The sequence below is a fragment of the Phyllobates terribilis genome, unplaced genomic scaffold (genome assembly GCF_046119375.1).
Source record: "Phyllobates terribilis strain yellow unplaced genomic scaffold, ASM4611937v1 Scaffold_5__5_contigs__length_657084704, whole genome shotgun sequence".
Lineage (NCBI taxonomy): Eukaryota > Metazoa > Chordata > Amphibia > Anura > Dendrobatidae > Phyllobates > Phyllobates terribilis.
Window position 1 is genome coordinate 35,455,007 of NW_027362765.1, and position 23,541 is coordinate 35,478,547.

Genomic DNA, 23,541 nt, shown 5'->3' on the forward strand with positions numbered 1-23,541 from the left:
GACTCCTCCCCTCCTGTGACCTCATCACAGGTCCTGTGCGCACAGAACAGCCATATATGTGGTGGCGGCTCTGCAGGTGGAGGTATGTGGAGAGACCCCCATTACTGGGTGCAGGCCGCATTAACCCCTTCAGCATTTATTTACATTTTCCCTGTCGTGTCTTATTAGTTGCTTTTTGCATGAGACGAGTTATATTTTTGGGCACATTTCAGCTATAATTATTTTTGATTGACTAATAGTAAAACGTACTCATTTTTAGGGATGAGCGAACCCAAAACTGTAAAGGTCAGGGTTCACCTAGTATCCGGTACCAAAACCTGAACACGGACTTATTCCCCGAAAGGCCGGTTTACTGTTCAGGTTCGGATGCCTAATAAACTTTGTTGAAAGGTGCAGTGCAGCCAAGACTGCTTCAGTGTTCCTCTTACCGGATGTAATAACACACTGCAGCAGCTTTGTTGGGTAAAACAGTGGCCACAGCTTCATTTAACATTTTTGTATAACTCCATCATTTACGCTCCTATAAATCACATGCCTGTCACTGATAACCAGGGAGCATATAATTTAGGAGCCAACACTTTCCACCAGCTGTGACAATCCCTCGTTACCATCAAAAACCATAACCAAGGGGGAGGGAGACACCCCCCCCTGCTGCTGACCTTATATACCCCCCTTAATCCTATCTGTTTCCCAAAGCCAATCCATGCCCTCTTAGTTCACCTCAAGCCCACCGCACATCCTATTCACCTTCCATTACACCTTTTAACCCTCGCAGTCCCTGGCCCCTTCACTATTCATTATGGTGCCTGCAATCAACAAGCTTTTAGACATGGCTGTGCTTGGCCAGTGCACCCCGTGACCCAGCCTATATATGTCAGATCACGAGTGCCGCCTTCATTCTGCTCAGATTAGTGTAGGAACAGAACGCAGCTGGAGTGAGGGACAGGAGTCCCTCAGTAGGAGTACTGTGCATTTAAGCCTCTATGTGTACTCTGCACCTCTGCCTGTGGGAATACTGTGTCTTTAAGCCTCTGTGTGTACTCTGCACTCCTGCCTGTGGGAGTACTGTGCCTTTAAGCCTCTGTGTGTACTCTGCACTCCTGCCTGTGGGAATACTGTGCCTTTAAGCCTCTGTGTGTACTCTGCACTCCTGCCTGTGGGAGTACTGTGCCTTCAAGCCTCTGTGTGTACTTTGCACTCCTGCTTCTGGGAGTACTGTGCCTTTAAAACTCTGTATGTACTCTGCACCCCTGCCTGTGGGAGTACTGTATCCAAAAGCCTCTGTGGGGCACACAGAATGTCCTATTGCGTGCACCAGGGGTAGGTGGGTCATTTGGGAGCATAGGAGGCACAGATCCACAACATCCTCTCTCTCCCTGCAGCACCTACACCAGCAACATGGTCACGACCCCTATGTGATGCTTTCCTCATTGTTTTCACCCAAAAAAAGTGCAGAGTATTACACAGCCTGTATACAGAGAGAGTGGTCAGCAGATAATTACACTGCCTGTTTTCAGAGCACCTTCCAAAAAAAAAAAATCAATGAAACAAAAAATACACAAAATCAGTGTTGGCTAGCTCCTCCACCTCTTCCACTCCTCTGACACGTTCACCTCCTCCTCAACCCCCTCCTCCACTTTGACCTCCGCCTCCTGGTTCAAGATTATAATTTTTTCTTTTTTCTTTATTCTCTGTTATTTGAAGTCATTTCCCTATCCACATTTGTTTGCAAGGCAATTGTTCTGCTCTTACCCCCATTTAGCTTCCTTTTGCAGCCTCCTAGCCCTTACTATGACCATTTTACAGCACCGATGTTTGGGTCCCCATTGACTTCTATTGGGTTCAGGTCCGGGGTCAAGTTCGGATGCCGAACCGAACTTTGAACTACAGTTCGGAAGAACCCGAACATCCACGGGTCTGCTCATCCCTACTCATTTTGTCTTTTTATGCATTTTTAACATTCGCCATTCACTCTGCTATTTAAACCATATAGTGTGCATGCATTGATACTTTTATGGAATTTTTTTGTGGTTTGTTTCATTATTTTTTTTTAGTCATTAACGTTTAGTGTGGTAGGTCACAAACTTGGTGATAGAACTGCCTTCCTTTGTCTAACCAGCCTGATGGTTAGCCCAAAGGATCTTCTTGTCCTCGATGATCTCCATCAATTCTCACCGAGCAAGCTTATCATCTCTTCACTTGCATGCACTGCTATTTTGAGGCCTAGCCATAGATTTTCAGTGATGTTCAGATCAGGGGACTGTGAGGGCCATTGTAAAACCTTCAGCTTGCACCTATTGAGGTAGTCTATTGTGGATTCTGATGTGTGTTTAAGATCATTATCCGTTTGTAGAAGCCATCCTCTTTTCAACTTCAGCTTTTTTACAGATGGTGTTATGTTTGTATCAAGAATTTGTTGAAATTTCATTGAATCCATTCTTCCCTCTACCTGCGAAATGTTTTCCTTGCCATTGGCTGTAACACAACCCCAAAGTATGATTGATGTACCCCCATGCTTATTGTTTGGCGAGATGTTCTTTTCCTGAAATTATATGCTCTTTTTTTCCCCACACTTACCTTTGATCATTGTGGACAAATAATTCTATTTTAAACTCATCAGTCCACAAGACTTGTTTCCAAAATGTATCAGGCTTGTTTAGATGCTCTTTTACATACAGTAGTAGACAGGAGAGGTTTTACTCCGATGACTCTTCCATGAAGACCATATTTGTGCAGGTGTCTCTGAACAGTAGAACAATGTTCCACAACTCCAGAGTCTGCTAAATCTTTCTGAAGGTCTTTTGCAGTCAAGCAGTGGTTCTGATTTGTCTCTCTAGCAATCCTATGAGCACTCACTGAAATTTCTCTTGGTCTTCCAGACCTTCTCTTGACCTCCACTGTTCCTGTTAACTGCCATTTCTTAATTAAATTTCAAACTGAGGAAAGGGCAACTTGAAAACGCTTTGCTATCTTTTCATAGCCTTCTCCTGCTTTGTGGGCCTCCATCATTTTCATTTTCAGAGTGTAGGCACCTGCTTAGAAGAACCTATGACTGCAGTTTTTTGGCACAAGGTTAAAGGAGGCTGAGTTTTTATAAAGCTGGGAAATTTGCTTCACTGGTCTTTCATAACGATGATGGCAAATAAGCCATAATCCTAACAGGCTAATTAAGATAGGAAACCTTGGTCAAAGTTATCTGAGCACACAAATGTCCAAGGGTGCCCAAACTTTTGCATTGGGCGATTTTCCATTTGTAATTTTTAAAATGTAAAAAATGACAATATATATATATATATTTTTTTTCCCCTAAAATACAAAGTTAATGTGTCATCTTAAACTTTAGCCCATTTGAAGATAATTTCATCTTGAATGTGCTTAACTGCTCACAATAACAGTAATTTTGACCAGGGGTGCCCAAACTTTTACATGCCACTGTATGTCGATTACCAAGTTTGTACAGTTTTATTATTTGGTTTGTTTCACGATTTTCTGAGACCCATCACTTTTATATTTTTTCATAGATTAAAGAGGTTTTCCACTACTTTATCATTGATGACCTATCTTTGTCTAATCGGTTGGGGTTCGACACCCGGCTCCCCCGCCGATCAGCTGTTTTTGGTGTCTGTGGCTGCTGGACGGAAGTGCTCAATTGCAGAGCTGCTCTGTCTTCTGATGGTGGCCGCGGCTCGGTACTGCACAAGGATAGGTCATCAATGATAAAGTAATGGACAAGCTCTTTAAGCTGTGTAAGGGCTTTTTTTTTAGTTATATCTTTCATGTTTTTTTATACCATTTTATGGGGCATACAGTACGATGCTTTGATCACTCTTTATTGTATTTTTGGTGGAGCTCTGGCAATTGTAAAATTGCAATTCTGATGTTTCAATTTCTCTTTACGTCGTCTACTGTACGGGTTAATTCTATATTTTGATTGACTAATTAATTTTATGGATGTAGTGATATCAATTATGCTTATTTTTGTAAATATTTTTATTTCTGTATTTTTATTAGGGAAAAAGGGAGATGATTCAAATTTGTACATTAAAAAACTAGCTAAAATTATTCCACATTATTCATGGAAATGCATACTACTACATCCAGTGTTGGTAAGGGATTTACCTTCCAACAAGCCCTTACCCAACAAATATTTCTAGACTATATGGAGCCATCTTACCTCAATTATTATCTCTAGTGCTACTGTGTATGATTCTGTATTTTTATCTCCTTTGTAGTTCTTTCGCCTATTTTACACGATCTACCTATGAGGAATTATATGGACTTTTCTATATTTTGGTTGAATGCACCAGCAAGTTACGTCGAAGGCTGCACATCTTGTGATGGACTGCATATGATTTATACTACGTATATATATTTATTTAATTTTACACAAATATTTTGTTTTTTTTGACTGTACCACCTCACATATTTGTTTTTGAGCATGTTTCACCTTATGTGGAAGGTGCCTTCTTCAATAAGTATATATAAAAGAATTTGGTTTATATTGCACATTGTATTGTATTTATTATTTATTTTAGATATTTTTTATTTTATATATATTTTTATTTAGTATTTGATTTTATTATTATTTTTTATATATATTTTTTATGTATTGTTCATTATTTAATTTTTCATTATTTATTATTCATTATTTATTATTATTCTTCTAGTTTTTATTATTTATTATATTCTGTATTATCTATTGTGTATTGTATTATATACTATAGACCATTATTATTTATTTATTGTGTATTATATTGTGTTTTAGTTCTCTGTATTGTGTATTACACACTATAGATGATTATTTATTTTCTCGTATTTTGTATTGAATTTGAGTATGATATCTCCAAATAGAACGATTCACTCGCACTTAGATGTATTTTATACATTCACTTCGTAAGAATATTCTGTTTTCACTATCTTCTTTCACCATGATTCTTTCCTTTTACTCACTATACCTACCTACACAGAATATTATCTGCGTTCCACTGTGGCACGCATAACACGTATTCTCTATGCAGTTTTTCATGTTACCTCTTTGCTGTGTGGCCGGACCGGATACCGGATGTTCCACATACGTCACTTCCGGGACTTGCGGTTCAGACTGACACGCACGCCAATGCCGCCGCTTCCGGCAGACTGCGTTCTACTGAGACGCGGCCCCCTGAGGTGACGGTCATTGGCTTATTAGAGCATAGCGCTATGCTGGTGCATAATAGATTAACGATGACAATCTCCTCATTGGTTGACCCTTCTATATATACTTCACTCCTATACTCTACACTATATCCTGGTTAAAGCCATCGGCGAAACGCGCAGGATCTGTGTGGACCCTGAGGGATTGACAGGTAGTTCATTCATTATTACTTGTGATACACCCCTGTGACTTAGAGGTTATACCTTTCCTATAGGTGAATTCATAGCCACTACATGTTGTTCACTTTATGATTATATACCTTTTATATGTACCCACTTGGGTTTATATTTATTGCACTATGCATTTTGAATAACTATATCAGATTATTAATTATATAGGATTGGTATACTCTGATTTTGATCTACTATGTAGGGTGTCCTTTGAATGTTTTTACTGTACCTGCCCACCCTCGGATGTCCATTTTTTGGGCATTTTTTCCTCTGTGTAATATTGTTTCTATGTAACTTTTTTATCTCATTTAAATAAATGCTTTTTACATGGGATTATGTGTCATATTTGTAGGTTGACATATGATTCTGTATGATGTTACATCGGCTCATCTTCTTCCTATTCAGGTCCCTACAATATCGGAATCTGGAGATCTTTTATATAAGAGAATTTTCCTGATTGACCCATCAAGGATGGATAGGGACAGGGAGAAGATGGTGGAGAGGATATTACACCTCACCCTAGAGATCCTCTTCCGGCTTACTGGAGAGGTGAGAGATTCTGATGATGTCACATTACATCATTCTTATCTATGGGAATAACAGATGGACAGAACTGGAGAGGTGAGGACTCTGGAAATGTCTGTAGTGACATTTATTAATGTGTCTCTCCATTAACAGGATTATATACTAGTGAAGACCTCTAATGAGCACTGTCAGGCCCCTGTGTCTGAGGGATGGGGAAGACCCCTGAGCCCAATCACGAGGCCTTCACCTCACTCCCTGAGACATAAGGACATCTATGACCAGAAGATCCTAGAACTCACCTACAAGATGATTGAGCTGCTGACTGGAGAGGTGACACTGCTGGGAATGCTGGGACATTATACAGTAATGCTATGAAGGGATCGGGGGAATGACGATATCATTGTATGTGTCAGATTCCTATAAGGTGTGAGGATGTCTCCGTCTATTTCTCCATGGAGGAATGGGAGTATTTAGAAGGACAGAAAGATCTGTACAAGGACATCATGATGGAGGTTCCCCCGCCCCTCACATCACCAGGTAATAGACAGGATTAAATACACACGGCCTATAATTATCTGTATGTAAAGAATGAATTCAGTCCCTGTATGTGTTTTCCTCCAGTTCTATCCAGTAAGAGGACAACACCAGAGAGATGTCCCAGTCCTCTTCTTCCACAGGACTGTAAACAAGAAGATCCCGATGTTCCTCAGGATCATCAGGTAGATGGAGAGAAGGTGGCATGAGATCTCTCCTATGATGTGTAGATGGCTGTGAAGGTCTTGTGCTCAGTCTTGTTTTATCCACCAGTATTATATGTTTTATACTTGTGTAATGAGAACGGTGTAGATGACCGGATTAGAGCTGATCATAGATGTGACTTCTCCATCTGTCTGTGATTTTTACCATATTTGTTTCAGGGTGAAGATCTGACCCATATTAATACTACAGAGACATATGTGAGGGGTGATGAGCGGTGTAAAGAGGAGATTCCTACATATGACTACCCAGGTGAGTAGTAACCACTAACTGCAGAAAAATCATAGATTCTTCTCAGTCACTTTTCAGCAAGAGAAATAAAATAATAATCTTGTAGAGTTGATACATTTAATGGCTAAAAATAAATACATGCAGGAATGTGGAAAATTCTGAAGGGATATATACACAAAGTTGTACTTGAAAGTTTGTGAACCTTTCAGAATTTTCCATATTTCTTCATTAATATGACCTAAAACTACTTCAGAGTTTTAGACGAGTCCTAAAAGTAGATAAATGGAACCAAATAAAACAAATGAGTGAAAAATATAAGACTTTGTATTTTTTTTTTAAGAGAGGAAAATTATTCAATATCACACATCTGTGAATGGCAAAGGTATGTGAACCTTTAGAATTAGCAGATAACTTGAGGGTGAAATTAGAGTCTCGTGTTTTCAATCAGTGGAATGAAATCGGGGGTGAGTGGGAGACCTGTTTCATTTTAAGAACCGGGATCTATCAAAGTCTGATCTTCACAACACATGTTTGTGGAATTATATCATGGCAATCACAAAGGAAATCTCTGAGGACCACAAAAGAAGAGTTGTTGATGCTTGTGAGGATGGAAAAGGTTATTAAACCATTTCTAAAGAATTTGGACTCCATCTGACAGATTGTGTACAAATAGAGGGAATTCAAGGCCATAATTACCCTCTACCGGAGTGGTCGAGCATCAAAGACCACTCCAATAGCAACACGTATAATAGTTCACAAGGTAGCAAAGGAACCCAAGGTAACCTCTAGGCAACTAAAGGCCTCTCTGACATTAGCTAATGTACAAGAGTACCCCATAAGGTGAACACTGAACAACAAGGGTGTTCATGGCAGAAATGTAAGGAGAAAGCCAATGCTGTCCAATAAGAATGTCTGCAGTTTCCTAAAGATTACCTAGAAAAGCCAGAAGGCTATTGGGACAATATTTTGTGATTTGGATGAGACCAAAATAGAGATATTTGGCTTAATTAATAAGCAATATGTTTGGAGAAAGAAAAACACTGAATTTCAGCGTAAAACCTCATACCATTTGTAAAACACAGTGGTGGTAGTATCATGGTTTGGGCCTGTTTTGCTGCATCTGGACCAGGATGGCTGCCATCATTCATGGAATAATTAATTCTGAACTAAACCTGCAAATTCTAAAGAAAAATGTCAGGATGCCTGTACATGTGCTGAAATTCAATAGAACATGGTCATGCAGCAAGACAATGACCCAAAGCACACGCGTCATTCTGCAAAAGAACAGAAGAATAAAGTTAAAGTTTTGGAATGGTAGAGTCAAAGCCCTGCCCTTAATCTTATAGAAATGTTGTCAAAATACCTAAAGCAAGAAGTTCATGGGAGAAAACCACCATCATAACAAAAGTAAAGCTGCTTTGTAGATGGAATGGGCTAAACTTCCTCCAAGCCGATGTCCAGGACTAATCAATGTTCAGTGGAAACATTTGGTTGCAGATATTGTTACGTTTCACCCATTTATCGGTGTCATCAGGGGATTCGACATTAGCGTGAATTACAGAAGGGTCTGTAAGGGGCTTTACCCTTTCAGGGATAATTTGTATAATATATAATTTGTATAATATATATTTACACCCTTCCCAGGCCATGAAGTCTGTAGAAGTGGAATTTATTTGTTCTTTGTTTTATTTGGTTCCATTTATCATTTTTAGCACTTGTGTGTAAATCTGATGTAGTTTTAGGTCAAATTTTTGCAAAACTCTGAAAAATTTCACAAACGTTGAAGCACCAATGTATAAATGCAAAATAGCAGAGAGATGGTATAATAAATTGGCATTAACTTCTTCCCGATGTAGGATGTAATAGTTCATGTTACATTGGGTCCCCGTTGGGGATGAACAAACTGAACCGGAAAGTTCAGGAATCATACTGGACACCTAGTGTCCGGTACCAAACCCAGAACGTGGACATTTAACTGTATGTCTGGTTTCCTGTTCGGGCTCGCCAGTCTAATAAATCTTGTTGAAAGGCTGCAGCGCAGCCAATCAAAATGCTTTTAGACCGTAGACACCGTATGCTTTCGTTAGTGTAGGGACAGGATGCAGCTGTAGTGAGGGATGGATTCTGACTGCGCACTCTGCAAACACAGTGCTGTGTGTACTCTGCAACCCCTATATGTGCTATTTGTGTGGTAAAAGCCGCTGTATGTACTTTGCAAACCCGTCTGTGAGAGTACTTTGCTAAAAACCGCTGTATGTACTCTGCCCCCTCTGCCTGTGGAGTACTGTTCCTTTAAGCCGCTGTGTGTACTCTGCCCCCTTTACCTGTGGGAGTACTGTTAATTTAAGATGCTGTGTGTTTTCTATTAGTCTGAGAAATCAATAATTGGCACCAGCCTTTTCATTGCTATTAGTAGGCCCCAAAAATAACTTTTCAGGCCTGGTGTCAGTTTTCTAGTACTTTTGCAAATCAGTATAATGCATCTACCTTCTCGTTGCCATTTATTGGCCCCAAAAATAATTTCTCAGAGCTGGTGTGTGTTTTTTTTTTTTTTTTTTTTTAGTCTGGCAAAGTAATAATTGGCATCAGTCATCTACTTTCCATTTGTAGGCCACAGACATTTTTCGGGACCGCTGTGTGTTTTCTAGTACTGTTGCAAAAAAAGAAATCAACTCTTTCGCCATCTTTTTGCGAGTAGTTTTTAAAAAATTCTAGTTACAAAAATGAGGAGAGCATCAAATAAGGGACGTGGCCATAGTGGTGCTGGTGTTGCTGTTGATGGTGGTGGTGGTGTAGCTGTTGCAGGGAGAGGACGTGGTCGTTCTGTACCTGCTACATGCACAATTATAACACCTTCCTCTGGGGAACGCAGGCGACAGGATGCTATGTGTCTTTTTGTAGACCCGAATACTGCTGCTTGAATGATGAGGCCACAAGATGTTGAAAAGGTGTTAGATTGGATGGCTGAGAGTGCCTCCAGTGCCTTCACATTATTTTCCACCCAGTCCCCTGCAGAAAGGGTGCAGTTGGCACCTGAGGACAATGGTCACCTGGCTTCCAGCTCACCCCTGAGCACCACTTGTATGACGAGGCATCTGAATTCCAAGCACGAGGTGCAGTGGAGTTCACACCTAAAAGACCATGACAAATCTGAGCCTTCTCCTGCTCCCTCTTCTGCTGTAGTTACAGTCTCTTCCTCCTGATTACGATCAACAGGGCCACCGGCATTCCCGCATTTAGAGGATGTGACAACATCACCACCATCACTAGTATCACCGAGCATCTCCACATCGTCCCATGGAAGTGTTCAGCTTTCTATCCCCCAAATATTCGAGAGAAAGAGAAGATACCAACCTGGTCACTCACGAGCCCTGGTATTGAATGACAGCATTTCAAATTTACTGGCTTTTGAAATGCTGCCATTCCGGCTGGTGGAGACTGACCGTTTTAAAAAAATGATGTCGGTGACTGTCCCGCAGTACGTTGTTCCCAGCTGCCACTGCTTTTCCAGGCAGGCCATCCCTGCCCTGTGCAGACCAAATCAAGTGTGCACTGCGCAATACCATCAGTGGTAAGGTCCACATAACCACCTATACGTGGACCAGTAAGCACGGCCAGGGATGGTTACATCTCCCTATCTGCCCACTGGGTAAATGTAGTGGTGGCTGGGGCAGAGGCGGGAGGCGGTCTACCTCATGTCCTACCACCACCTAGTATAACTGGACGTATATCTGTCCAGGTTCCCTCCTTCTAATATTTCACCGCCTCCTCATTCGGTCATAGGAACACCTGCACCACCAACTGTAGCACAGCTGGGGGAAATGACAGCAGTCTGTTCTTAAACAGGAGTTGTGAACTGGGATCAAACAGCAGACAGATAAGTGGTTGCTGCCGGTGAACTTCTTGCTCGGCCTGGTGGTGTGCGATAACTGGCGATATCTCATAGCAACTCTGTTCGTAGCCGGTTTGTCACACATCCCCTGCATGGTGCATGTGCTCAACTTGGTGGTGCAGAGCTTCCAGAAAAACTACCCACACATATCTGAGCTGCTGCTTAAAGAGGGCAGTGTTTGCGCACTTTTGACATTCTGACCCTGCTGCTGCTCGCCTGTCTGCGCTGCAGTGTCACTTCTGCCTTCGCACTCACCGGCTGATATGCGATGTGTACCAACAAGGTGGAACTCCATCTTGCAGATGCTGGAGAGACTGTGCAAGCAGCAACAGGCAATAGTGGAGTTTCAGCTGCAGCACGCATGGCGGAGTCACACTGCAGAACGCCACTTCACCACCAATGACTGGGTCTCAATGCAGGACATATGTGCCGTGTTGTGCTGCTTTTTGAATATTCCACCAATATGGCCAGGGCTGATGACTCCATCATCAGCATTACTATACCACTTATATGCCTGCTTGAAAAAAATTGTGGATGAGGTGGTGGCACAGGAAGAGGAGGAACAGAGCCAATTCACACCGTTATCAGGTCTGTCATCCACACAGGACTCGGAGGGTGGGTTACTGTCCCAACATCTACCAGGTACCCATCTGTACAGGCAGGGGACAGTTTGGGAGGATGATGATGATGATGAGGAGGAGGGGACAGCGGGTGGAGGACCAACCGTTTTCACAGCAGGGTGGCACTCAGATCAGCTCACTGGAATCACTGGCTGGGGGATACAGATTACCCAGATGATATACTTTCCACCGAGGACAGCTTGTCGTTGTGTGCCAGGCTGGCCAGAGACATGAGCCAATACATGCTGCAGTGCCTGCGGAATGACCGACGAGTTGCCCTTATTGTTACTAGTGCAGATTTCTGGGTGGCCACTCTGATCCCTGCTACAAGGACAATGTCCCATCATTACTTCCGTCACTGGAAAGGGATCACAAAATGCGAAAATACGAGCACACGCTGGTAGAAAAACTACTAGTGGCTTTCCCAGCTAACAGCAGGGGCTCAGTGGAGCAACAACGCCGAGGCGGAGGAGGAAGTCGCCAATGCAGCTGGGGCACCGCCAGCACCTCGGAAGGCAGGGTTAGCATAGACTAAATGGGACAATACTTTATGAGCATGGCACAACATCTGACACCACCATCTCATACACTCCGTATTAGCAGGAGGCAGCGTTACAACAACATAGTGGAAGAGTACCTGTCCACACTTCTGGGTCCCCAAATTGGACACATGGCCTGAGCTTGCCCTTTATGCTTTGGAGGTGCTGGCCTGCCCTGCGGCAAGTGTACTATCGGAACGTATGTTTAGCATGGTAGGGGGGATTATCATAGACAAAGGCATCATCTTGTCCACATCCAATGTGGGTAACCTAAGGTTACTTAAATTGAACCAGGAGTGGATCCCACACAACTTGTCCATACTTTTGGATGACTAGACAACTATATCGCTGCACCCAGCCAGTCTTCATCTCTATTTGCCATTCGTTTCATTTGTGGGCCTCCTCCGCCTCTTCCACCCATACAGCCCCTACCCCCTCCTCCTCCACTTGGACCTGTTCCTCCTGGTTCAAGATTCTTTTTTTTTTTTATTTATACCATGCTTAGCGTAGGGACAGGACGCAGATGTACTAATGAATTGTATTCGGTTTTGTGTGTGTTTGCAGTTTTACAAAAACACTGTCTATGTGTACTCTGCACCCATATCTGTGATAGTAATGTGCTTATCCGCTGTGTGTATTCTGGAACCCATATCTGTGGGGGTACTTTGCAAAAAGCTGCTGTGTCTACTCTGCAACATTTCCTGTGGGGGGGTCTGTGGCCCATGGTCAGGGGTGAAATTTGTAAGCTGCTTCTGAGGGGGTACTCTGCCCCATAGTCTGGGGGGAAATTTGAAAGCTGCTTCTGACGGGGTACTTTGCCCCATGGTCTGGGGGTGAAATTTGAAAGCTGCTTCTGAGGGGGTACTCTGCCCCATGGTCTGGGGGTGAAATTTGAAAGCTGCTTCTGAGAGGGTACTCTGCCCCATGGTCTGGGGGTGAAATTTGAAAGCTGCTTTTGAGGGGGTACTCTGCCCCATGGTCTGGGGGTGAAATTTGAAAACTGCTTCTGAGGGGGTACTCTGCCCCATGGTCTGGGGTGAAATTTGAAAGCTGCTTCTGAGGGGGTACTCTGCCCCATGATTATTCATTTGCTTCCTATTTTTCCAATGATTGCTATGGTGAAAGAACCCCTTTAAGTCCTTTCCCTATTCACATTTGTTTGCAGGGTCATTGTCCTGTTCTTACCCCCATTTACCTTCCTTTTGCAGCCCACTAGCCCTCATTGTGACCATCTTACAGCCATTTTACACCACCGAAGTTCGGGTCCCCATTGACTTGTATTGGGTTTTGGTTCAAGGTCAAGTTCGGACCCGAACCAAACATTTTACGGTATGTTCGTCGCACCTGAACATCTACGGGTTGGCTCACCTCTGGGGACTAGCGTTGGCTCAGAAGCTGAGCCTACATCATATCTACAGATTTTGATTCTTACAGAGTTGGTATTTACCTGTAATAAAAACTGGTCTAATAACATTGCTACAAAAAAACTTTTTTAAAAAATAATTTTTAAGCAATTCCCCTTCCCATTTTTTTAACCAGATAAATAAATAAAATAAACTACACTGCTCAAAAAAATAAACAGAACGCTCAAATAACACATCCTAGATCTGAATGAATGAAATATTCTCATTGAATACTTTGTTCTGTACAAAGTTGAATGTGCTGACAACAAAATCACACAAAAATCATCAATGGAAATCAAATTTATTAACCAATGGAGGCCTTAATTGCATTAATTGTACTGATCTGGAGGAGATACCTTTTACCGTGCAATGAACGGCTTAAAAACCAAACTCAAATAGCAATCTGGAGAATTTTTTCACCATTTCTTCGCACTCAAAATTTTTTTCACATTTTTTAATACATTGTGTAGTAAAAAGATGCAAATCAAAACTACAATTCATCCTGCAAAAAAATAAAAATCCCTCCTATGTCTAAATCAATGAAAACGTAAAAATGTTATGTCTCTTGGAAGAAGGGGAAGGAAAACTAAATTGCAAAGGCTGAAATTTTTGCAGTAGGGAATGGTTAAAAAGAAAAAATTGGCAAATCTGTAGTGTGAATAAGCAATACGAAAGCTTTGCCATTGAATTGGTGTAATTTCAGAGGCCAAATGCCCTTGCTTCTTCTAGATCAGATTCGTTAAATGGAATCTGTTAGCAAGATCCCACCCTCCAGACTCTTTATAAGGTCATATTGGTCTCTGAAAGATAAGGTTATCCATACCTTTATTGAAAAACCACTGTTTTGATTAATATGTAAATGAAGCTCAAGTGCTCTGGGAGCGTCAAAGCACTTTCCAAGCAAAATGCTATTTCGTGGCCAATTGGATAGTTTATGGCAGCAAAAAAATAATTGTTACCGGAACTTATTTCCCTGTATAAATAGGGAATGTGGTGGCAATAATATGACATTCCATGGGGATTGAACAATCATATTAATGGATCTGTTCTTATCATTGTTCGCTAGCCTCTGATAATAGGCCCGTAAATGAGCATCAAATGACTTGCAAATAATCTACCAATGCTATTTTAACGGCCTGAAACTGACCCATATCTTGGACCATTAGATGTTGTTGGATGATTAGCCACTGGTGACCAAGTTGCACAGGTGACTATACAGACGGACCGACCGACCCCTAGTGGCTTCTTCCCGTCTGCTCCCCATGAGTGAAAGGTCTCTCCCTGCTTGTGTGTATAGTGAGAGATTTGTCAGTCATTGGCAGTGAAGCAAGAAGCAACCGGGATTGGCGTTTCCAACTAGTCTCTCATGAGTCTTGGTCTCCAGCAACTTTAAAAGCATGTCTCTCTCTGAAATGCCGTATCATTCGGAGTTAAATACACATACCTGAGATCATACAGCCAATGTCGATCCACTGGCAACCTGTATCAGCTGTCAAGCTTCCTTTTAAAGGGGCATCCATCCCTCAGCTGCTCAGTTGTGCATCGGATGACATCACAACCCCACATACTGTTCTAATGTACAGGACATGCTCAAAATCCCTTCTGATTGCACGTGTGTCTCCAATGCGGAAGTGATCAGCACCAGATAGCCTTTAAAGGCTATGTTGCTTATGTATGTAAAGCACTGTGGAATTTAATGGCTCTATATATGTGAGTAAAATAAATAAATTAAATAAGTCCTGTGCTGATGGTGTCAATGACTGCCCTGAAGTATTATCGAGGACCAGTACAGCGGGGTATGAAGGTTGGCAGGCAAACAAGCAGAAGCATAGTCAGTCCAGGACTTGCAGCAAACAGTTGGTTAAAGGAGCACTCCCAATATCAATTTTATGTCCTAAACCTTTTTTAATATCTATGTAGTGTGGGTAAATTAAAATACTCACCAATTGACATTTTCCCCCATTTCCAATGCCGCTTCAGTCTTCTTATAGCTCACAAGACTGAAAATCTCAGTCGCCGGATCACAAAAGGGTTTATGTGTAAACCTCAGTTGCTTTTACAATTTATGTCTATGGAGCCTTATTTGACGATTACAGCACCCAATATCTACTGGTCTAGGCCAGAATGTAAATGCAGGTATATGATGAGCAAGCAGGAGTTGAATGAAGAGATGAGTAATTGACTGTGAGTCAAACTCCAGAAGCATGTAAAGATAGCACATGGCTGCCTGAATCAGCCTTCAAAGGCCTTGGGTGATGATGTCAAATGAGTTTGTCATGTTACTTGGTAAACTCAGCATGAAATTTGCAGTGTTACTTGGAAAACTCATGGACTACAGCCAAGGCAACCATAGGAGATGAGAGGTGGATTCGGCAGTGAAGCCCAGACAAGTGAGTTACATGTTAGTGACAGCTTGCTGTGTTTCCTACTGACCATTCTGCTTACCCGATCATTATCTGTGGGAGGAATGTGATGGAATAATAGTAGAAACATTACTTTCCAGTCACATGCTACAGTGGTTACAGTGCTGCTCCGATGCTTATGTCTTAAGTTTTTGTTTCTTTTACTTGACTGCAGTAATAATGGCATAAAACACATATGGGAACTGCTGCCCATCACTGACCTCACGATACTGTCACGCTCCAACAAAGGAGCCAGATGGTGCACGGTGAGACGGATGGGGGGGCAACCCCTGAAATTTGTCCTGTGCAACCCTGAGCTCCCTGACGTCCCTAGACGGTTTCTTTCACCTTGTGTGGCGATTGCGTTTCTATCCCTGTCTTGCCCTAAGCACTTCTCTGGCTAGTGCATGGGACAGCAGGAACACTAGTCCAGTCCTGTTATATGATAAATACCCAAAGGGAAACAGACAAGGGTAACAGAGAGCTTCAATCGCTCAACGCGCACCTGGACAATGGAATGGTATGTAAAGAGAAAGGAAGGGAGAGGCAAATCAAAAAGGCAGATAAAGATAATAAAGACAGCAGACACACTTCCATACAGCAATCTCTGGAGAAAACTCCTAAACGACTTCTCTTTCTACGGCTCATAGCTCCAAACCAGTTTCAAGATATAGCAAGCTATCAGTGGCACTTACCCAAGCTAAGAGTGAGTACTTATACCAGAAGGGAGTGGAGAAAATCAGAACAGCTGAGAACTCAGGATGGAAAGCTTTAGGAGACAAGCAAGAGTGTTTAACCATTGCAACAACCGAACAAGGGAAATCTGCACAGCTAACTGGAAAGCGAAGCAGATCCAACTAGTGCAGGTGTGTGTGTGTAGCCAAACGCTGCGATCTTCTGACCACTGAAATAGGGGAGACCACTCTGTCGTGATACCCCCATGACAGATACACAACACAAGATACAGCAGTCGTGTATGATATAACGCATCATCATCACAGCAGCAATTACACAAAGACAAGGAGGACCCTTAACGCAGTGCTAGAATAAAAAGGGATTCAATAGGTGAGTAATTAAGATTTTATTATTTTACCAACATACACTTTTATTTACAACTTGTAAAAACTATGTAAAGATTAGTACGGCTCTGCATTAATGGGTATGTAACTGGATTGAAAAACGATTAGAGACTAGCCTGGTGGTCTAATATTGGGCTCTACTGGTCCTTGCTCTGAGGTCTAGTTTTAGATTGACTGCTTTTTTTTAACTGGAAAAAAATGAAATTTTGCTACATACCTTGCAATTGCTATGGACATTTTAGTTAGAAGTGTTATAAAAAAAATATAATTTATAAGATTATTTGTTGCAAACATAATAATTGGTTTTATTTTTGGCAGATGACTGTACCAGGAGATCAGAGGAATATATCACATCTTCAGTTTTTCAATCAGATAACCTTGATATCACACAGGATACAACTGAAGTGTCTGCCAATACTCAATATATACCATCATTCCTTCAAAGCAAAGATCTATCATCTGATCCTATTGAACAGGTTTTACCTTCTGATTCATCACCGACTATTAAGAAAAATAAAAGGCAAAAAAAGGGAGCTAAAATTCATGCAGGAAAGAAGTCATTCTCATTTTCAGAATATGGAAAAAGTGTTTCCCTCAAAAAGTCTGTTGAAAAAAGTAAAAAAATTGAAACAGATGATAAAAGATTTCAGTGTTCAGAGTGTGGGAAGAATTTTAGCCGGAAATCAGATCTTGTTAGACATTGGAGGAGTCACACAGGAGAGAATCCATTTTCATGTGTAAATTGTGAAAAATCTTTTAACCGGAAGTCAAGTCTTGTTAGACATCAAAGAATTCACACAGGGGAGAAGCCATATGCATGTTTAGAGTGTGGAAAATATTTTAAGCAGAAATCACATCTTCTTAAACATGAGAGAACTCACACAGGGGAGAGACCATTTACATGTTCAGAATGTGGGAAATCATTTACAGAGAAATCACATCTTGTTGTACATCAGAGAAGTCACACAGGGGAGAAGCCATTTTCATGTCCAGAATGTGGGAAATATTTTGCAAATAAATCACATCTTACTATACATCAGAGACATCATACTGGGGAGAAGCCGTATTTATGTTTGGACTGTGGAAAATGTTTTAGCCATAGATCAAATCTTATTACACATGAAAGAATTCACAAAGTGGACAAGCTGTATTCATGTTCAGAATGTGGAAATTTTTTTCAAAAATCAGAACTTCTTAAACATCAGAAGAGCCACCGAGGATGCCCATTTACGTACCAAGTCTGGGAAGCAAGTTAACAAAAATTTAGCTTCAATTGCAAACTGAAAAAGATCTCACATTGGAAAAACAGTCATGTCCAGAATGTGAGAAATGTTTTACTCACATCACTTTTTCAATGTCAAAGAACTCAGAATTGAAAAACATTTTTTTCATTGACAAATGGTAAAAGAAAATATACAGCAGTTCCAGTCAGAGAAAAGTGAATTTTTTGAGAAATTAAATTCACTAGTACTATCTTGGAGAGGTAGCTACCGTATAAGTCTATATCTCATGTATTAAAGAGCCTTGTAACATGACCAGGGATAAATGCGTTGCTAAGAAGGCTCCATGATAAGCTACTCTCTCAAAGGAGAACCAGTGCTTACTCCAAGTCAAAGTATGGTCACATGTCATACACCAGAAAGGGAGAGCTCTTCAGGGCAGTAAATAACGTATGTTACAAATAGAATTATTCAAAAAGCAAATGAACATCAACCATGAGCACAGAATATTTCACGATAACCTATCCATACATTAAAGACAACCCAGTGACAAATCCTCCAAGTGCACCTTTCTAAAATCGTTTAATAACAACCAAAAGACATCTATATTTTTTTTTGTCATGTAAAGTAGAATATCATTGGATTTGTAGAATGCCAACTCATTGTAATTAATATATCTAACAAGATGCCACATAAATCACATGATCAACCTTGCCTATTTTGTGACAAAACTGTGTTTATCGGTGGAGCAATTGTGGAAATAAATTTGACTCCCAAAGCTTATAGAACTGCCAGATAGTTCTTCATTGCTATCTGTGTGAAATGTATATTCTAAATAGTCACAATCATTATTTAGCAATTATTGGGAGAATTTATTAAGGATTTTGTATCCGTTTTTGGTGTCAAAAAGTCATAAAATTTGTCTCGCGTCATTTTCATTCCAAAAGGTTTGATTTTTGCCATTCTTGTCCCTTTTAAAATGTGGGAGCAAAAGTGAGCATGGTGAAATATTCAAATAGATTTAAGCCAGATTTATGAATTTTGTCAACAGCTCCAAACATACAATTACAACCACATTCTGATCACATATTATGAGAACCTTGAATGTATGGATTGTACTTATAATTTTGAGGTTCTTGGAGTATATTTTAATCAAAGTGTGTGCCCTGACAGCAACAAGGTGATCTTTTCAGATGGGCACCAACACTAAAGCCTCATTTAGAAACCTGCTTTTTGCATCTAAAAAGTGTGCTGAATATGAATTTCATCGAAATTTGATCCATGTTTCAGACTTAACGATAAGTGGTATCCATTTATCTCATATGTAAAAGAGGAATTCAAAATTTTCAAGCTTCTCCTATCAACCAGTTAAAAACTGATCCACAAATCAGATCAAAAGTGGACCTGGCTCATATTTTATTTTTTTGTTGTGGACAATATTTTAGACTTCCTTTAAGAAGTATTATTGAAGTGAATGGCAGCTGAGCTGCAGTACCCAAGAATGGCCACTGCATAGAGTGTAATGAGTCGTGTTCTTCTTGGTACATTGTTGTATCTGGCTACTGGCAGAGCTGATATCAGCTGATTGGTAGCTATGCCTAGTGACAGAAGACTATCCGAAGGATAAGTCATCAAAATTCCAGTCCTGGACAATCCCATTAAATATAAAATATTAATATGATCCATCTGAAAAATGTACATGTTGCAAGCTCAAGGCATGTCTTTTTAATATAGATGAGCTAAGCTGATGAAATTTGAATTTGGAAGTTCTCCTAAATTTGGTCGGGAAATTCGATTGGCATCAATTATTCAAAGTGCTTAAAGTAAGCCAAATTATGCTCTTCATACCCCAGAGAATATAAACATATGGGGGGAAAAACTGGAATGGAACTCTCCTTGCCACTCACATGTCTCACCTCGGCAGACATCATCCAGTCCTCTTTACAGTTCCTTTCTGTTTCTTTACTGTTCCACCGCTTGCGATTTATCTCTAATTGGTCCAGTCACCGATATCTAGTGCTGTCTACTGCAGTAACTAGGTCACAACTTTATGACATTGTAGAGAGACCCTGAAGAAGCTGAGTATGGTAAGCTGCCCATGCCAACACTGAAGAAGACAACCAGAGAAAGGCTGAGTGGCGGGACAGATGAGGACTGGGTCAGTAGAGTATATATTTATTATGCTCTGGAGTCTGGAGGGAACTTCAGGACAAAATACTTTAAATTTGATTAAATGTGAATGAAATTTCCTGGCCAAATTGGAGCGCATTCCCAAATTTGAATGTTAGCATAACTAACTATAATGAATGTAATATAATAAATTGTGGCTGTGTGTAAAAGAACAATATTGGGAGAAAATCCATTTAACTGCTAATCTTATGCCCCACAATGACACCAATAAAGGGCTGGACTGTAACACCACCAAAATATTTTGAGGAATATTGAATTTACACATCCGTATTTTACAGTATACTATACTGTACTATACTATATTTTACTATATTGAGATATATATCTAATTCTACTTTTTTTTGTATACTGGGACACTCGGATACTACATTCAAACGAGTCCTCAATTGCCCGCAGCACGGTTGGTCCAATTAAGAGCAAGTTATATACATTTATAGGATTGTAAATGAGTTGTGGGAATATAACCGTTTACATATATTCCCATCCTGTTATATAGACTGTTTAGTTATCCAGTCTTTAAGAATTCGTACATTGGTGTGAAGGTCAGTTAAGCTATAGAAACTAATAAAAAATCATCTGTGAATACAGAGATATGCAGTTTCTTACTGCAAATTTGAATGGCTCTGGAGTCTCTACATTAATACACTTATCTTAACTGAGGATCACAGGCCACATCGAACAAAAGTGGGAATAGCGCTATTGGGTTTCTGTGAAAAGGTGATTTGGAGAAGACTGTGTAGTCAGTGTAGTGTTGACTTTGGAGCTTGATAAAACGTGTTACTAAATTTGTGATGTCTATGAGGTTATCTAAATATTATCGATATATGGAATCAAATACTTTGTCAGCAGCTAAGTCATAACCAGGTCTTCTCTACTGGTAGCAGCATTTTTCCAGTTCCCACTTGCCAAGACCCAAGCAGAAGCAGTGAGAATGACTACATCCTGTATTTGTTTTTTTTTTCTCCTAGGATCGAGCCTTTTGTTGACCACTAGCCTGAAGTTGGAAATCTCATTTAACTTTCAGCATTGGTTTTGGCAACTCATTCATCTATTTCAGAATAATAATAAGGGGTCGAAGAAGAAACACTTCTCCTTGTGGAGAGTGCCAAGCTGGTGTACGAAGACTTATAGGCCATGCAATGCTGCTGGAAAATTAAAAATGCAAATACATACATAAACAGTAGGAAACTCAAAAATGATAGTACTGGCCCTCAAAAGAAGTCTGGGTGAAATGGTTGAAAAAGATTAAGGAAAGGCCCATCTACTAAATGCCTTTCTTTTCTACAGTATTTTGCAAGAAGATCCTTATATGGTTACACCCTCGAGTACTGCAGCAATGAAGTACCATTCAATAATAACAGCGTCTGTACCACAGGACAGATGCATAGCAAATGTGGTGCTAATATTCAAAAAGGGGACAAAATGTAGGCCTGGAAATTATAGGCTGGTAAATTTAACCTCTACTCTGGGTAAAATCCTTGAGACTTTTCTAAGAAATGCTGTCCTTTAGAATCTCAATAAGAATTGCCTCATGACCCAGTATGAACATGGCTTTATGACGGCTCTGTCCTGTCAAATTAATCTGATCATCTTCTTTGAGGAGGCAAGTTCCAAACTGGACCAGGGAAATGCATATGGATATGGATATTTTCTATATCGACTTTTCAAAGGCGTCTGATACGGTGCCACACTAAAGATTGGTACATAAAACGAGAGTAATGGGACTAGGGGAAAATATGTGTAACTGAGTTAACAACTGGCTCAGTGACAAAAAAAACAGAGTGGTTATTAATGTAACAGACTCGGATTGGGTCACAGTTAACAGTGGGTTACCACAGAGATCAGTATTGGGCCCTCTTCTTTTTAACATTTATTAATGACCTTGTAGTGGGCATATTGAGTAGAATTTGAATATTTGCAGATGATACTAAACTCTGCAAGGTAATCAGCACAGAGGAGGATAATTTAATGTTACAAAGGGATATATACTTGTGTATATATATAAGCTGGATGCTTGGGCTGAGAATTAGCAATTGAAGTTTAATCTTGATGAATGTAAGGTTATGCATTTGGGCAAAGGAAATAAAATGTAAAATTATGTACTAAATTCTAAAACATTCGTTAAAACTGTCACTGAAAAAGATTTGGGTGTATGGGTGGACGGAAAAATATTTACATTTGAGAGTCCTCAGTGGTTGATACCTTTTAATGGCTAACTGAAAAGATGGTAACAAATTGCAAGCTTTCGAGACTACTCAGGTCTCTTCATCAGGCTAGTATAACACAAAATCTGAAGAGTCACATATTTATACACAATAAGACACACAAAAAATGTAATAGGTAAGACAGGTGATGAAAAGCAGAGTTATTATGGAAGAGATAAACAGTTCTGGCTATAAATATTTTAGCAGTTAATAGATAAGAAGTGTGAAGGTTTCATTGTCCTGTGACTAGGTCCAGTGTTGTGATGGCCTCACAGGTCTGAGAGTCTGAGGAGCACATTCCTTAGTTGATGTAGAATGACATAAATCCATGCGACACATTCATTCCTGCTCTGAAATTGTTAAAGGTCACCATCAGTTTATATTCTGAGATTCTTCTTTCTCTTTGAGATTTGAAGTTACCTTTTAATACCAGTAATTTCATGTCTTTTATGCTGTGATCAGGGGAACAAAAATGCTTGGCTACAGGTAGATCTATTCTTTTTTCTTTTATTGTGTGGCGATGATGATTCATCCTTGTTCTAAGTTTTTGCCCTGTCTCCCCTACATAAAGACCCCCAGCTGGACATTTGGTACATATAATTAAGTACACTACGTTAGATGTGATACAGCTGAACGTACCTGGGTTCTTATAGTCCAGATGTGAATTGGGAATCTTTATCTTGTCTGTGGTCATTATAAACGGACAGGTTTTACATTTTTTCTGGTTGCACAGAAAGGTACCTGTAGCTGGTGGAGATGACAGGGAGCTTCTGACAATGATGCTTCTTAGATTTGGGGGCTGCCTGAAACACAGAAGTGGGGGGGTCTGGAAATATGGATTGTAATCATGCATCTTTTTGGGTGGACGGCAAACTCCACTTTAGTGACCAGTACCAGGGAGCAGCTGCCAAGGCAAAATAATGGGATGCATTAAAAGAAACATAAATGCTCATGACATGAACCTACTTTGCCTCCATATGAGTCACTAGTGTAGCCACACTTAAAATGCTGTGCACAATTTTGGTCTCCGGTGTATAAGAAGGACAGAGTTGAACTAGAACGGGTGTGGAGAAGATCGACCAAGGTTATTAACCCCTTTAACACCCAAACCTGTTT

General features: G+C 40.5%; 1 protein-coding gene across 4 annotated transcripts; it reads left to right on the plus strand.

The window, feature by feature from the left end:
• Nucleotides 1-23,502, plus strand: LOC141271864 (uncharacterized). Of its 4 annotated transcripts, XM_073682058.1 has the most exons (10): nucleotides 24-82; nucleotides 4,233-4,362; nucleotides 5,019-5,166; nucleotides 5,298-5,345; nucleotides 5,770-5,913; nucleotides 6,043-6,219; nucleotides 6,303-6,426; nucleotides 6,511-6,608; nucleotides 6,807-6,897; nucleotides 17,130-23,502. In XM_073682058.1, the coding sequence occupies exons 5-10, from the start codon at nucleotides 5,836-5,838 to the stop codon at nucleotides 18,065-18,067; spliced, it is 1,506 nt and encodes a 501-aa protein (XP_073538159.1). In that variant the 5' UTR covers nucleotides 24-82; nucleotides 4,233-4,362; nucleotides 5,019-5,166; nucleotides 5,298-5,345; nucleotides 5,770-5,835; the 3' UTR covers nucleotides 18,068-23,502. The 4 variants fall into 4 exon arrangements, with proteins under 4 accessions (XP_073538160.1, XP_073538159.1, XP_073538158.1 ...); XM_073682057.1 differs by having other exon boundaries at nucleotides 5,019-5,345; XM_073682056.1 differs by lacking the exons at nucleotides 5,019-5,166; nucleotides 5,298-5,345.
• The last annotated feature ends 39 nt before the right edge of the window (nucleotides 23,503-23,541 follow it).

Excerpts from the sequence above, each read along its gene's own strand:
- LOC141271864 (XM_073682059.1), top strand. The coding sequence starts at position 5,836 with ATGGATAGGGACAGGGAGAAGATGGTGGAGAGGATATTACACCTCACC. Across the intron at positions 5,914-6,042 it reads TCTTCCGGCTTACTGGAGAG|GATTATATACTAGTGAAGAC; the intron begins GTGAGAGATTCT and ends CTCCATTAACAG. Across the intron at positions 6,609-6,806 it reads ATGTTCCTCAGGATCATCAG|GGTGAAGATCTGACCCATAT; the intron begins GTAGATGGAGAG and ends TATTTGTTTCAG.